At 40.6% G+C, this 16,010-nt stretch overlaps 1 protein-coding gene across 5 annotated transcripts in view; it reads right to left on the reverse strand.

Annotated features, from left to right (window-relative positions):
• Positions 1–457: 457 nt before the first annotated feature.
• The window catches only part of LOC119479140 (zinc finger protein 385B-like), a 75,377-nt gene continuing 59,824 nt past the window's right edge, over positions 458–16,010 (reverse strand). For 4 of the 5 annotated variants that reach the window (XM_037754413.1, XM_037754415.1, XM_037754414.1 and 1 more), the window contains 7 exons: positions 11,638–11,792; positions 9,812–9,922; positions 5,772–5,955; positions 3,542–3,910; positions 3,256–3,458; positions 2,976–3,074; positions 458–1,821 (listed from right to left, as the gene is read on the reverse strand). In XM_037754413.1, coding sequence (XP_037610341.1) covers positions 1,591–1,821; positions 2,976–3,074; positions 3,256–3,458; positions 3,542–3,910; positions 5,772–5,955; positions 9,812–9,922; positions 11,638–11,792 — 1,352 coding nt within the window. In that variant the 3' untranslated portion in view covers positions 458–1,590. The remainder of the gene's footprint in view (positions 1,822–2,975; positions 3,075–3,255; positions 3,459–3,541; positions 3,911–5,771; positions 5,956–9,811; positions 9,923–11,637; positions 11,793–16,010) is intronic. The other variant, XM_037754416.1, reaches the window with a different exon arrangement.

Below are 16,010 nucleotides of genomic sequence, written 5' to 3' on the forward strand. Positions count from 1 at the left end.
TGTCTGTAAAGAGGAGACTCGTGGGTACCCATAAAACCCATTTTCATTCACATATCTTGAGGTCAGAGGTCAAGGGACTCCTTTGAAAATGGCCATGCCAGTTTTTCCTCTCCAAAATGTAGCGCAAGTTTGGAGCGTTATTTTGCCTCCTTCTTCTCTAGCTAGTATGACATGATTGATACCAATGGATTCATTAGGTTTTATAGTTTCACATGATACCAGTATCTTCATTCTAGCTTTAAAACTGAGCCCACTGCAACTAAAAATCGCAAGTTGCGTTAATGCGTTAAAGAAATTAGTAGCATTAAAATGAATTTGAGCGTTAATATCGCATTCACTTTGACAGCCCTATCTAAAGCTACATTCATACATGAAGTAAGCCTATATTTACTGTAAATCTATAATCAATGGTAAAATGACTCATATGTAGATGAAGAAAGAAACTACCACAACTGTGTAAAAAAACAGTACTATTTATAAGTTCATATAGAATACAGTATAGACATTTTTAGCACATAATCATTTACATTATTGCAATTGATGCACAGTTACACTAGTCATTAATTTCACCAGGTGACACTTCAAAAATACATATTGCTTGGGATGATTCAGCAGAATCAGGTGGGAGGGGGGTTTCTAAAGTGAAAGAACGTTCTTCTTTAATACAGCAAAAAAATAGCAGGTTTAATAAAGACATCGACGACATATTGTGGATAAATCATTTCAATTTCGGGGAACACATCAGTCTGTTTCTCCATATTGCACAAACAGCATCAAGCTGTTGCTAAATTGGACCGTATTTATCCGCACACATTTAAAATTGTCTAACTTTGAAGGGAACCATCTCATTGTATGCATTAGATGTGGTCTGTGTCCATATGGTGAGTATTCTTGGCATCATATCAGGGTGGTGGTTGATTGTCACCTCATAACACAGAGAGAGAAAGAGATAAACACAGATGCAGAGATAAAATGAATGTATGTATTCATCGAAAATAAATTATAAAGATGAGATTGTAAAGATATACATTTGTTGAGATGCAATATCCTCAGCAATCCAAAGTTATGGATCTCCTTTGTCTTCATTGGTTATGTGGAAATAGACACTTTTATGGGAGATTTTCTTGATTTTGGTTATGAAGACTAAAGCAGGAATGAAGTGTTGTACTTGGTCTCACAGAGTACAACTAGAAAGCTCTGAAATTGAAAGAATTTTGGCAACAAACACTAACATTTACACACTATAGTGTATTTAGTCTATTATTGTCTTATAAATAAAACTAAGAGATGCTTGTCATTATGGCTTCCAGAGGGGGTCCAGACCCCGGGGAACATGCACTCAAACGTTTGTTGAGGGGAAACAGCTGAGCAATGGTCCTTCCATTTTTTAAAGGGAGGAGACACTGGTCAGTCAGCGCTGAAATCTCAATCCACACCGGGGGATTGTGCTGCTATGCTGCTCTCGCGGTCGCTGCATAGTGTCCTGGTGTCCCTCAGGGGATCCCGTGCTTTGTCCTCGCCGACCAAGCTCTACTTCTTTTGCTAGTCTGGCTCGGTTACGTCGGTCCTCCAGGCTAGCGTGGCTCATTGCTAGTAAGGAGAGAAGATAATAGGTGCGTGTGTGGCCCTCAGAGGTCCTGGGGCAGGCCTGAAGAGTGTGGGGCTGATCAGGGGATGGTGGATGATGGCTGTGGGACACTGAGGCAGCCGTAGCGCCAAGGGTCCAGACGCCATGGCGCACAAGGCAGCTGGATTGAGCTGGCTGGTCAGGAACCCTGCCGGCAGGGCCTTAGCGAAGTGCTTCTGCAGGGCCAGTTTAGTCTGAAGCCAAAGACAAGACACATATTCAGTCTAAACAACACTAACGGTACGTGTCCACGGGGGCGTTTTTGGTCGCGAGGGATCGCCTCGCTTACCAGCTACACTTAATGAGCTGCCACTAGGTGCTACGCACAAGGCACCTGATGGGACTAAAGCTCTCCCTCGTGGGCTGCTGCCACCAGCTTTCAAACCGGAACCAGCATGGCGGCTAGTTTAGAAACTTTTCTCTCTTATATTATGAAAATAGATCATCAATATGTGTTTCTGAAAACATTTTATGCGAGAAATAAGAAATAATAAGAACTATTTTCATAATATAAGAGAAAAAAGTTTCCGAACGAGCCGCCGTGTTGGTTCCAGTTTGAAAGCCCACGGGGGGAGAGCGTCCAATCAGGAGCTTTGTGCCTAGTGGCAGCTAATCAAGCGTCCAATGCTGGGAATCGAGGCGATCCCTCGCAGCCAAAAACGCCCCTGTGGACACGTACAATAAAGCCATGTTAGCAGCTCTGTGAAGCTGTACTTAGACGCAGTGGTGCTTTGAGCTAAATGATGAAATCAGCATGCTAACGTGCTTACAAAGACAATGCTTACATGCTGATGTTTAGCAGGCGTAATGTTTACCATGTTCAACATCTTAGTTTAGCATGTTAGCATGCTAACATTTGCTAATTAGCACTAAACACATACCAAAGTAGACAAAGACAAATACAAATTTTGACCTGATGGCGTAATAAAATAATTGGTTGTGTCTAGAAGGTAACCCAAAAATTGTGAAAACTTGCAAAAACGTGCAAAAACTCTCGCCAGACTCGCTACCGGACGACCTATCCTAACCTTAACCATTCGAGATCAATGCCGAACCTTAACTATTCAAGGTCACTGCCTAATCATAACTATTCAAGGTCACTGCCTAACCTTAACTACTCAAGGTCAATGATTCAACATCTAAGAACCGTGAATGTCAGTCTGGACCAAAATGATGGCGTTCACATAACAAATAGAGGCCCTTAGCAATATTTTACATGTTTACATTATTTGTCCACTTGCAAATATGTTGAACAGGTGCCAGGCAGAGCTTATTATATGCATCTATTAAGTATGTATTGTATATGTTCTTTCAAATGTGTGTGCGTGTGTGTGTGACAAATTCTCACCGCTAAGATAGCACTGGGCTGTAGTTTATTATAGGGTGTGAACTTCGCCTTGACAGGCTTCCCAGCCAAACGCTCTTTGTGTCTCCTGCTGCTCATGTGCTAAAAGGGGACAGGAATATTAAGTGATTCAGTCAGGACAGCGCTGGCTAACAAACCAAAGAGACAACAAACTGGTAGTTTCCTAGAACACAATGGTATTCCACATGTTTAGGTTTTTATACAGTGGTCAGTGGTTTAGTAAAATTAGCCACATTTAATGTATCAGGAGGAACCCACATACCTGCTTCAGCTGTGTCTCTGAGTTGACGGACACCTGGCACATTTCACAGTGGAAGGGCTGGCTGGATGCACCCACAACCGCTCTGCTCTTGCTGCCCATTCGCTGCTTCATCCGGCTGTTCGGCCTGGGCGATGATGTCATCTTGACCCTGCGTTGTGACTGGCTGCTGTTGGGCCCATCAAGCATCTGTTTGTGCTTCGAGCCTGAATCAGCCAAACAAAGAGGAGGACTGAATGTCATGTCGTGAGCATTAACTAAATGATATCAGTAGTATTGTTGAACATACCACTACAGTGAGCCTCCAGCTGAGAGCTGGAGTTAACCGTCACTTTGCACGTAGGACAGTTAAGAGTTTTTTTGTCGCTCTTGGCCTCCTTAGCCTCTTCCCCCTTCACCACCTCCTCTTCCTCACCTCCCGTGGAGCTGCCCTGAGGGTCAGAGTGTGGGGCTGAACCGGCGGCCAGGCTGCACCCTTCTGCAGGCGGACTGTCTGAAGGTAGATCAGGAAGCTGAGGGGAGGTTTGTGGGGAGAGTTGAGGAGAGCGGAGCGAAGACGAGTCTGTGGATGAATGCTGTGAGGACGGAGTGGGTGCCAGCGAGCTTTCCTGGACGTCTTCTGGTTGCTGCAGTGCAGGTTGAGAAGAAGTACTTGGGCCTGTGGACAGATGGATAAACATAGAAGTCGCAATATGAGCCCATTTACTGTACACTTGGTATTACAATATTATATTTGTTTTGGTATTTTATTGGATAAGAGTAAACGTTTGTTAAAGCAGCATCACTCATAGGTAATACCACAACAATACATGAATTCTACATTAATATATCTTCTTGTCTAGCGTGATCCTTTGTTTCCTTCCTGTTTTATCAGTGTTTTTGTGCAGCCAATGTGTCATTTACTTCTTTGTTCTATTCCTTTTATATAACCTTGTTATTATACTTTTTTCTTATCCTCGCCTGTTTACTTTTCTGCTCCATCATCTCTCTTTAATTTTCGTATCTTTTCCCTGTTTTTTTCCTGCCACCTCAATCACTCTTCCTCCGTCTCTCTGTCAACTGTTTGCTCCCTCTGCTGCAGCGCCCTCCGTCACCATCAATCAAAAACCATGGCAACCGCCGAGTGTGACAAGCTTATCATTGTGTGGTTTGAAGGAAATTGATAGGTGCTGGAAGAAAATGGGAGGATCAATAATTAAAAGGAAAGCTAGACAGAGGACAGAAAAGAAGATGGTGACATTTCTTTAGTCGGGCAGAATGAGAAGCGGAGTGAGTAAAAAGACAGCAAAGTGGCAACAACAGCTATAACATTAAGAATATGGAGAGGATCAAGGGCTGTAGCTACCAATAAGGACATTCATGCCCTTGGTATTTTGTCTGTGAACTGAAGTGCAGTTCTGGGGGGATTTTAACAAGCTAAAGTACAGTTTACACCAACAATAGAAAGTTACACATGGCGGGTTTATAGTGTTTTTTGACACAATTATAGCGACAAGTGCACAAGGACAGTGAGGGCATATTCTAGCACGTCTTCATTTTTGTGCAGTGCGCCATGCACTAAAAGGTTTGGATAAAGTGCAATATAAATTGGGCGTCCTTCGGTTTATACTTCAGACCCAAGGGGACCTGGTCCTCACACGTTTATTCTCAGTGTAACTTCAAAGACCTGATTTTCACCCAAATGCCCACACCTGGCCCCGAAAGGCCTCATCTGCTTTGTTGCACTTTTTGATTAATCAAAAGTTAGCCAGTAGTCAGTAGTAGTTGCATTCCTACTTTATCTTTTAAAGCCAGTGATGAATTCCTCGTAGACTAGAGGTCTGCTTATTTCCCTCTAAAAAATCCATTATGGAGCCGGGGTACGGGGTAAAACTCTGAGATTAAGTTACAAGTAAAAGCTCACAAATTTACGAGATTATAAAGTAGTAAATTTATGAGAAAATAACTCTGGAGTACAAAACTGTGATAATAAAAATAGTGTTTTGTTTGTTAAGGAACTACAGCGCTTCAATTTGCAAAGTTGGATCAACCTCATCACACCACATACAGTATACCACCGTTAAATTCTGGTCTTCCCGTCTTGACCTCTCCACGCTTTTAATCTACCGCCGTTTAGTCTGATTTTGACAAGAAAACATGTATGTACACACGCCTCATACATCTGTGGCCGTTTTACATAATCTTCTACACCCTTTGACACATCCATTAGCAAAGCGACAACGCATTTCATAACAAGGAACTGTAAGTGGGAGTTGTGTTGATTTACAACTAAAATCAAACTCAAAGTGAGTAACACCACTACACCCCTCTCAGGATAGCATCTCTTTAAGGCTTCTCATCTTTGCTTGATGGGAGTAATTACCTATCTGACAGAGCCAATGATAGCAGGACAGGTAATAGCTGGTAATTAGCCGGCTGAGTGGCAGCTACCCAAGCCTTAGTGCTTATGTCTCCCCAATTACCACTAATTACTCAGAGGATGGAGAGAGGGGCGCCTTTAAAAAAAGAAAGATTTATACCTGTTATGTCTTTCGAATGTGAGTCTGTGGGCACCGCTCCTCCTCCCATCACCCCCCTCTCTCGCTCTCTGTCTTTCCCTGTCGTGGCTGGGCTGTGTCCGTTCTTCTGCCGGCTCCTCTGGTTCTCCAAGGCCTTCAGCTTGCGAGCATGTTTGTGACCTTTGTAGTGGGCCTCCGCCTGGGTCTAAACACGACACACAACCACACACACACACACACATGAGCAGAACAAGCAGAGCAGAAAGTCAGTGTACAGTATATGAACAGAATCACTGACATGATTAGATTAATGAAGGACAGCATGAAGTCAGTAAACTGTAATATTTCCATCTGTTCCGTCTCTTTGGCTTCACATGCTTCCATGAGGGAAAAATTATGTGATGTGTGAGCATTTGACCGGGAGGAAGAGTCACATCGCCATTTTGATCATCATCGTCGTCACGGTTGTGCACAAATGAGCATCAGTTGGACTCATGGCATCTCATGACCATCCTCTGAGCTCATCTTTCCACTGATTCATTGTGACAAGAAATGGCCCGTGTCCGTTATTCTGCAACACAAAATGACCCTTGTGTCTTCCTCTGTGAGAGAAAACACATTTGTGGCAGTGCGACAACAGATGCATGCAAATTTGGGATCCCAAAATGGCTCTGGATGGCTCTAGATAAAGCAAGATCCAGCAACTAGAGGTGCACCAACAACAGTGAAACAAAACAACTGAAGCAGAACACATTTATCTGGTGATCCATACAGACATTAATATCTCCATACAACACAGCAAATCTATAAATCTTATATATGCTCTATTTAGTTTTAGGAAACAAAATAGTAAAGCATTTTGTTGATTGTTTTGTTTCTCACTTTCTACAATGCTGTAATATGCAATAACATTTTCTACGATGACTGAGCCATTTTCAAGACAAATGACAAAGTCATCAAATTTTGTGACTTGAGTCTGAATCGAGTCCAAGTGATGTAGGAAGGGAAGTTGGACGGAATCAGGCATTGTTGGTTTTGTTTTTTTTCATGGGATTTGTTAACAATAAGAAAAAAATAAAACATACCCAGCCTCATCCTTTAAGAGCACACATTCTTTGCAACACTAATGCCTTTCTGTATGTATGAAAGACACAAGTTCACTCCATAATCAACAGAGAGTCTGAGTTTGGAACAGTGTAACACAACTTCAAGTATCCAGCTTCACACGAGGCTGTTAGATAATTTGTCGTTGCTCAAATTATCACAGTACAGCCTCGGAGCTCAGTGTGCAGAGGTGATCCTTTTAGTGTGCACAGAGCGGTGGGGGTACGAGTCTCCCCATCAACACTTTGCATAAAGCTCGGGCTGCTACACAAACAGAAAGGATACCGCGGTGGGTCAAAGTGTGTGGCGGAGGGACACAGGGCTGAGCAAAGGGTGAACGACCCCTTTGGCTACGTTGAATGTCAGTGCACACTAATCATTCAGCGTGATTTACAGCTGAGTCAGAGGGATGAATCTGCATCCCATCTGCATACGAACATACTGTCTGGCATGCCAGTGTAGTATGAGTTCACTATGTTCAACCATAGTAACTTAAAGAGAGAATAACATGTGTCCCAGGACGGCAAAGATCCTCCGTTAAAGACGCCAGAAGGAGACGGTCAGGACTGCTTGGCCTCCCGCTGATCTTGATTCAAGCTGCTTTATGCATTTTGTCACACCACTTGACGCCCAAACGCTTCATACACAGTGAGCAACATCGTTCCACCACATAAAGGGCAGACACATTCAAATATCACGTGTGATCCTTCAGGCTTGAATCGTTCATGCTTTTTTTCTCAGTGAGTTTAGCAGCCGTAAAGGAATAATATGAAAATCTTCAAGTCTGTTCCTTTTTTATGCACACCGCCGGTTGTGTAATATAAACAGTAGTTATCATTTTCACAGCCATCCATCTTTGTCTTCATACTGAACAAACAGATCCAGCTTTCCATCTTTTAGTCCACATTCAATGCAATAAAGATCTCGACTGTAACTAGCTTCATTTTATGAGCAACTAAATACTGTAGATAATATCTTAGTATTGCCATTAACTGCAACATATATTTTACCTACTGCAACTGCTGCACATGTTCATATTGTTTATATCTTACGCCTTAAGGTTTATTCTATATATTACCACTATACATACAGTATGTACATTACTCTGCACTTTACTACTTTTCGCACTACTGTTTAGATGGTAAACTGCATTTCGTTGTCTCGGTAATTGAAAATAAAGTTGAATCTAATTTTATTATTGATATTTTGTTTATTTATTATTATTTGTATTTATTAATATTATTTACTTATTTTAATTTATTCATTATTATTTTATTTTTTCTTTATTTTATTTAAACATATTGCTTTTGGATTCATGATTGTGTTGTGAAATGCACTTTGAGCTGGTCATTGGTGTGATGGAGTTATTTTGTATTTTGGAGAACGAATCGCATGTTTTGTTTGGCTGAGTCAATAAATAAAAAGTAAACAAATAAGAAAATTAAAAACAAATGAATTAAATCTAATCTAATACAAAATTGTGAATTTTAACTATTACTGAATAATTGATATTGAATTGAAATATTAAACTTTGGATACCATCTCTCTCTATTTATCTGGGATGAAATTTTGCATTTCACAAACTTGTTTTTATTAGCCTCGCCAACGGTGCCGGTCTGTCGCTCCACCACTTTGGTCTAAACTATCTTAACAGCTATAAATTGTCATGGATTTTCTTACAGACATTCATGGTTCCCAAAAATTTAATCCTAATGACTTTGGTGATAATGATTTATGGCCATATGTCTTTATCATAGCAATGAAAACATGGTTAATGTTTCAAACAACCACTCAAATTCAGCTTCATAGACTACTGTTAAATCATGTCAGAAATCACATTAGCTTTGGTTGAACTTTGAATGGCAACCTGAAGCTGTATGTCCAATATATTAAAAAAAAAATAAAATATGAATGACTGTGAAAATGAAACGGTTTACTACACAAGCAGTGAGTACAAAAATATGAAAAGACTTGAAATATTCTGAACTATTCCTTTAGTCAATTTTCTTTGTCGTGTGCAGATTCCAGCCGCTCAGTGGAGCCCCCTATTGGGACCTGGTACCTGCCTGTAACCTGGCATCCAACTCCTGGGTCAACCAGCGCTCTCAGCTCAGCTGCAGGTGACACAGAGGGGAGGAGGAGAGAGCCTGTTAGCTAGAAAACAGACTCCTAATAGCATCACTGTGTGTCCAGAGGTTCAGAGATTCAGAGCAGAGAGACAAAGAGACAGATGAGGAAGTAATGGTGGTATAATGGGCTTGCACCAGCGTCCTGCTTTCTTCAAGTTTCACAGTTCATACAAAGAAGAGTCATTGTCATTCCACCAGGTTCCTCCTCACAATATAAATGCAAATATGTATAAACGAAGTCCATAGGAATGAGAGCCAAATGAATATGAATAGGGAGGTGTGATAAGGAGGAAACAAGCTGACTGGTTTCCTTTTAAGAACCCATTGGACGATTAAAAATAATGGAAGCTGTGGAAATATACTGATTGGACTGATAAGAAAAATAGCTTAGTTCAAGATTATTTTTAGACCAATTGGATACATAAAAAATATTAAACATGTTACAAATATGTGGATGCTTGGCGGCAAACATAATTAAAAAAATGTTCCTGTTCATGAGACAATAAGTCGTGTTTTAAAGTATAAACATCCAGAGGGTCACACGGTGAGATAAGTGAGATAATGTTGATTCAACACTCCACTTTATCATATAAAAATGCATCACAGGTTGATGTGATTTAACTAAACAGACTGGCAGAAAAGAGCTGAGTGGTCAAAGGTATTTTTCCACCTTCCTGCGGTGAATTCAAAAGAAATCCAGACCTTACTTTGAGTTTTTATTCCATTCAGTTTACCAGATGAAAGCTCAAAGAAAGCTCAGGAGAAGAAACCCAAACTTTTTTCCTGTGTGATATCAGAGGAAAAACACTGAAAGTGTGTCTGACTCACAGTGGAGTTAAAGCGCAGGTGGCAGATGTTACAGGAGATGATGGGTTTCTTCTTGGGCACCGGAGCCACGCCAAAAGTGTGGTTGATCACCGCCTTCTGCACCGGGTCCATCTACCAGGTGAAACACAAACATGCACACACATGAACATGTTAGTCCTGCTAGAAGTAGGTAGAAGGAAATTACTGCTTTCATTGTTGTACTCAGAGTAACGTGACGTCATATCCGTTCCGTATCCGTCACCAAAACAAACCGCAGCTGGCCGCAACGAGGACGTACAAAATAGCGGAGGGTCTGCGTGGATACGACTTGAACCCTCACATATTAAATCCAAAGTGGTAAACACTACACATACAGCAAAGTATGGAAACACTTTGGGTTTAACACATTGCCAGGAAAAGCAGAGCTAGACATCACGGCTAAAGATGCATGCTAACTCTGTCATGGACAGGAAACGTTATCGTATTGCGGTAACGTGAGCCGCAGAGTGCAAAACCCTGGTACCGCCAGCCGCCGTCTAACTTCCGTTGCTCCTAAAGTAGTGTTATTATGGTAAGGATGGCCTCTGAGCGAGGCGAACGGCATTACCATGGTTTTGCACTCGGCGGCTCACGTTACCGCAGTCTGGGAAAGGGAGGAGAGAGTGGAGGGGTACTCAGTTGGTTGCAATCTGCGACCACACCAGTAGATGCCACTAAAATCCACACTGTGCCTTTAAAGAATATAATGTATTATATAATATAATAACACAGTCATCCTGTGATTTAATAAAATATTGCCTGGTGTGATATTAAACATGGATTTCTTTGGTGAAGGGAGATTAGTTTGACTTCAACATCTAGTCGACATAAGTCAAAAATCGATGCCACATCATGCTAATAATGTTTTGAAGAATCAGACATTTACAGTGAAAGACTGAAGGCAAGCGGTGTTTATTTTTCAGAATAAAAGATGAGGAAACTACAGTCCTGAACTCACACTTTTTACATAACCCTTTTTGATAACGTCTCCTGTTCATATTTGTAATCTCGGCAGTGCAGCTGTTAGTTGAGTCATATTTTTAGCATCAGGTGTTAGACTCGCTGGGAATCTTTTCACAGCCTCCCACATGCTACAATTTACATTAAGTGCATTCCTCTGAATTGTCTCATTAAGGGTTAAAGCTAAATGTAGACTATGAAAGTCTGCCGCTTCATCATTTAGAGCCAGACCAAACATGCATCTGTGTGTGTGAGAGAAGTGTTATATTAGGGATGTCTCAATTTTATTTTTTACCACAGATTGGAGCTAAGTTATATTTATTAATCTATTAATAGTTTCCTATATAAAAATGGCTACTAAGTGCACATTTCAAGTTAAATAAAGTTTAAGTAAGACATGCTTTATAGTTTATTAGTTCTGCTTAACAGCTTTCTGTTAATATATTCTTTTCTTAAAGGGACTGTATGTAAGTTTTTACACGTATTTATTGCCAATGTGTGAACAGGTTGTCACCTAACCTAAAAAATGAGACCTTCCGTGACTTTCTGGGTTTCCTCTATCAGCCTGTAGACTGCTTTTAATGTGACGAATGCAGGATGTTTTTTCTGGGAAAATCCAACGGATGTGACATTTTTCATTTTTATTAGTGTTTTTTTTAACAATAAAAAGATGACAGGAAACAAGGGGAACAAAGGGGGGGGGGGGGGGGGAGTTTAGTTTGATGTTACTGAAATAATCTTCCATCTTTCCTTGTGTTTGGAGGGGAAAATGAAGGTTGTGTTTGGGGCTGGAATCCCTTTTTGAGTGCCCTCGTGTGTTTACGAGAAAATGGGATACGGTATCTTACCGTGTTGAAATTGGGGAAGAGGCTGAGCGGCGAGGAGCTGTTGACCCTGAGCGGCAGGAAGTGCTCCAGCTGGGCATGAGTCCGTGGCTGGAGGGGTCGACCTGGCATAGGCAGGGAGCCCAGGAGAGGGTGGACCTGGCTCTGGGAGAGGGCACCTACAGCAAGGAGGATCACACACCATTATGACAACTGTTTTACTGCTTCTTCCTGTTGAGATTCTCCATCTTAAAACGCATAATGTGGAGAGACAAACACTTCACCACCAAAGCTGCACATCCTTGTACGCTCAGATGGATAAAGACAGAGTGTAGAGATCAAGACCCATTCCCACAGTGAATGATTCACTCAGTAAAGCTTTAACGACTTCAGTAATAGCAGGGGATAAATGATGAGAGGCGTTGTGTGGCCTTTTCCTGCTTTACAAGTCCATAGTTTATCTTGACAAATGTCTCTGGTCTTTAAACGCAGCACTAGAGTGTGTAATTGTGTGGTTTTGTTCTTCCTCAGACTCTGCATATTGGTCAGTCAACTTAAAGAGAAAAGAATTGCAAGGAGGTTTCAAGGCCTAATAGTCTTCTTGCATACATATACTTTACCTATAAAGTGTTTGTTTTGAGCAACTTCACCATCACATTTCGATTTGAAATCTCATTTCACATGACCTCCCATCTCATCACGCTTAATTCTGGTTGGCCTAAATGCTTTCAGACTGCTCATGCTTTAAAGAGCAGCGCGGCACTGACCTTTGTCTAGACCCAAAGTAAACATTAGAGCGCTCACATTGAAATGCACAGTGTCTTACATAAGCTTGGTGATTATTGTAATGCCTGCATGCTGAATAGTCATGAGGTTGTGAAGTTAAAAGGTCATGTGTTAAAAGGTCATGTGTTTAAATGAATAAAAGTAAGCAATGGATCTGGATTCAGTTTTGAATGTTCTGTTTGTTTGTTTTAATTGAATATTGATTATGAATTAACATACAATAGGTGAGGATTGACTTTTTCAAGGGCGGTTCCTTTAGATATCTATTAGATATTTAGTAATAGAAGTGGTAATAATAAAGCAAACATGAGTGTTTTTGGTAGAGATTCAGGTATAAAGGAATGAAACTAGAAGCTTGTGCTTGGGATTCTTGACGTTCTTTCCACTAGCAATTAAAAATGATAGCCATAACTGTGAGTGTTTAACTTAATACCTGTACATACATTCATGTATACTACATACTTGTACATTCCTATTACTTTTCACAGACCTGTATATAACTGTGTAGCTAACTATAAAGCTGGGAATCTCTGTCTGTGTGTCCTTCACAGATCTCAAGAACCGTTTATCCGATCTACTTCACACTTGGCGTGTACAAGAAGCCGCATCGCTGTCCTCCACAACGCTGCAAGTATCTGCTAGACTTGCACTCCTTGGACAAAATATTACCACTAATTGTTGCACTATTGTTCCATATATTTCTTTCTTTCTTGTCTTATATGACTGACATGATGAATGATAACTTCTAGAAAATAGGGATGAATTTTCTGCCCTCATGTTGTTTGTGCATGCAGGATGGGTGTTTCTTGAATGACTAAATTATAAGGACTCGACTTCAAAACCTGTTGGTTACATAGCCAATTTTCTACAAAAAGTAAAGTTTACTCAAAGTTGATTGAAGTATTTTTTTTTTTTAATTTTACTGCTGAAACTCCTCATTAATGTTTTAGGAAACACATTTTTGATCAAACTATCTAGAGGTAAAAAAAAAAAGGAACAAAATATGGAATGAAAAATCAGACATATTGCAGGTAGCTGTCTTTTTTTCCTACACAATACAATACTGAGTGTTTTTCTTCCATTTGAAAGCTTGACTTGGTATGGATTTCAGATCTGTGGTTACTGGGGGGTGGAGAGGAGGTTTGGCTTTAGCGGGACGGAAAATGTCAAGAGGAGTTTGATGAGACAGCTGAAGGGAGCATTGGCTGGTAGGAGGACACTTCTGCATAGAAAAATTTAATGAAATTGACTGTTGAAGCCAGAAGTATGAACATACCAGATGACGACTGGAGGATGAAGACAGATGACTCACTAACTATTTAGGAACGGTATGTGAGGAGATACGTGAAGCGACATATAGCACTAAAACACAGATTATAATAAAATGTATTGTGTTTTCTCTAAATACGGCAAAGAGTGAATACAGTCTTAAAGTTTGAGTCTAATAATATACTGAAAAGCACAACAAGAAAGCATTTTTTCCCAATTTTCTGCTTCTTTCACCTCTGGATTTCAGGTTTTATCTCTGGGGATGAGGCAGGTCTGAAAGTCCTTGAGCATTAGCATGATTTTACTAATCTGGCCCCATATACAAAATGGTTCTTAAAGCCTGAGCAGAGCAGAGAGGCATAACAGAGGAAGGGGAAGGGAAAATATAAACAGCATTTGCAGATCCAAAACATGCTCAAAAGAAATGTTATGAACAGTATTGCAGAGGGAATACTTAATAGGCACATGATTTTACGAGTCATATGAAATGAGGTTTAGAGAGATCAAATAGGTAGAGTTGTTCCAGGCAGGTGAGTCGGTGTTGGGCAAAAACTAATAGAGCAGCAGCAGTGGATGTAACACCACTGCACGTCTTGTTTTATCATCGCCTGCAGCGACAAATGCCTCAGGGTGCTTTTTTTCTGGCAGTCAATAGAGCGAAAGCCTGCCAGAATTTGTTGTAAATCTGATTCAAAGTAATCCAAACAGACACCTTATATGGAAGTGTAATATGACAATGTATTTTGGAATATTACACAAGACTAAAGGCCTTTACACACCAGGGGTGTGACGAATAAACGGCACAAAATTGCAAAATACTCGCCTGTGAATATTAAATGTGCAGGGCTTTTATTGTGAAAGGTAAGAACAGATGAGTGAATCTGGTCTGCGCTGCCTTTGTCAAGATTAAAGGAGTAATAAAGTTTGCCGTCCTGGTCAAATCAAAATGTTCACCTAATGATGGTGCTGGATGGAAAGTAAAGGAATCACCAAAGTTATTACAATTCATCCCGAGGAGGACACAAATGTCAGAATTTTATAGAAATCCACCCAATAGTTGTTGAGACATTAACCTCACAGCGGCGCTACAGGAAACGTCCGGTGATCACCAGATTCAATAGGATTCATCTGGAAGGTCTGTACAAACTTTCATGACAATCCATCCAATAGTTGTTGAGATATTTCAGTCTGGTGGTGGACCAACCGACCAACTGTCTTTACAAAATTTTTACATTCTGGGAAGCGAATCATTAAAAAAGACGAACCACTAAAAGACTTCATTCCCTCAGCTGGTCAACAGACTGACCAACCAAATAACTCCAGCACAACAACCTCAGACCAGTGTTTTGTCACAATCTCAACAAACTGAAACTGCCTGTCTGGAACTACGAATAGCAAACATAAAGACAAGTGAATTTCTATCTGAGTCAAAGCCATGAATAGAAATTGAAATGGATGTGACCAAAAATACAGCCTGAATCACCTCAGTCAAAATACAAGAGAAAGGACAAACAAGTCCTGGATACCAAAAGAGAAAAGGTAGGTTTGAAAGTCCAAGACAGAGGTGTGAGAAATGATTAACGTGTGAAGAATTTTTGACTCAATAATCTGTATCTTTGGAGTAAAAAAACAAGACATCCGTTAGAATAACATCACTGAAAAACATCCTAAAAATGGGGGAAAGCCAATGCTAACAGTAACTCCATCTTAATCTTTATCAAATATACATTATATCACTTGTTATCTTGTCTTCTTGTCTTGCTTTAGCACAGTTTACTCTGTTTATTCAGTGATTTATAGGCACTCAAGCATACCGTGTACTCTCTGGATTAGAATTTGAAATGATCAAAGCTGATTATTACTGTTTATTTGATCCTGCGTGTGTAATGTGCACCACTGATCTCTGTGGGAAAACACACATAACACACAGAGGTAACGTGCTTACTGATTTGATTTTGTTTCTGATGAATTCCAATTTCATTTAAATGCTCCACCAGGACCGTTCATGTACCACTGATGCCAGCAAAGTGTATTGAATTGCGTTACAGTGAATCGGGGGCGAATGACAGAGTTGAGAGAAAGTGAAAGAGAAGCAGAGAGAGACAACCGCGGGCAGATGAGAGACTTTTTATCCCTCCGCTAGGCCGATGTGCTTAATCTGCCAGTCTGTATGACTTTTGGGGACATTGATTCCCACTCCTACACAAATCTGAAATTGATCTCATTAATCTCCCCACGCATATATTCACAAAACAAAGCAGGCCGAGGCACTTAATTAACTGCGTTTTCGCACAGAACAAACTAGAAACTGGCATCATCTGTGAGAATTTGTACAAAAATCA

This window comes from Sebastes umbrosus, chromosome 20 (genome assembly GCF_015220745.1).
Source record: "Sebastes umbrosus isolate fSebUmb1 chromosome 20, fSebUmb1.pri, whole genome shotgun sequence".
NCBI classification, from domain to species: Eukaryota; Metazoa; Chordata; class Actinopteri; order Perciformes; family Sebastidae; genus Sebastes; species Sebastes umbrosus.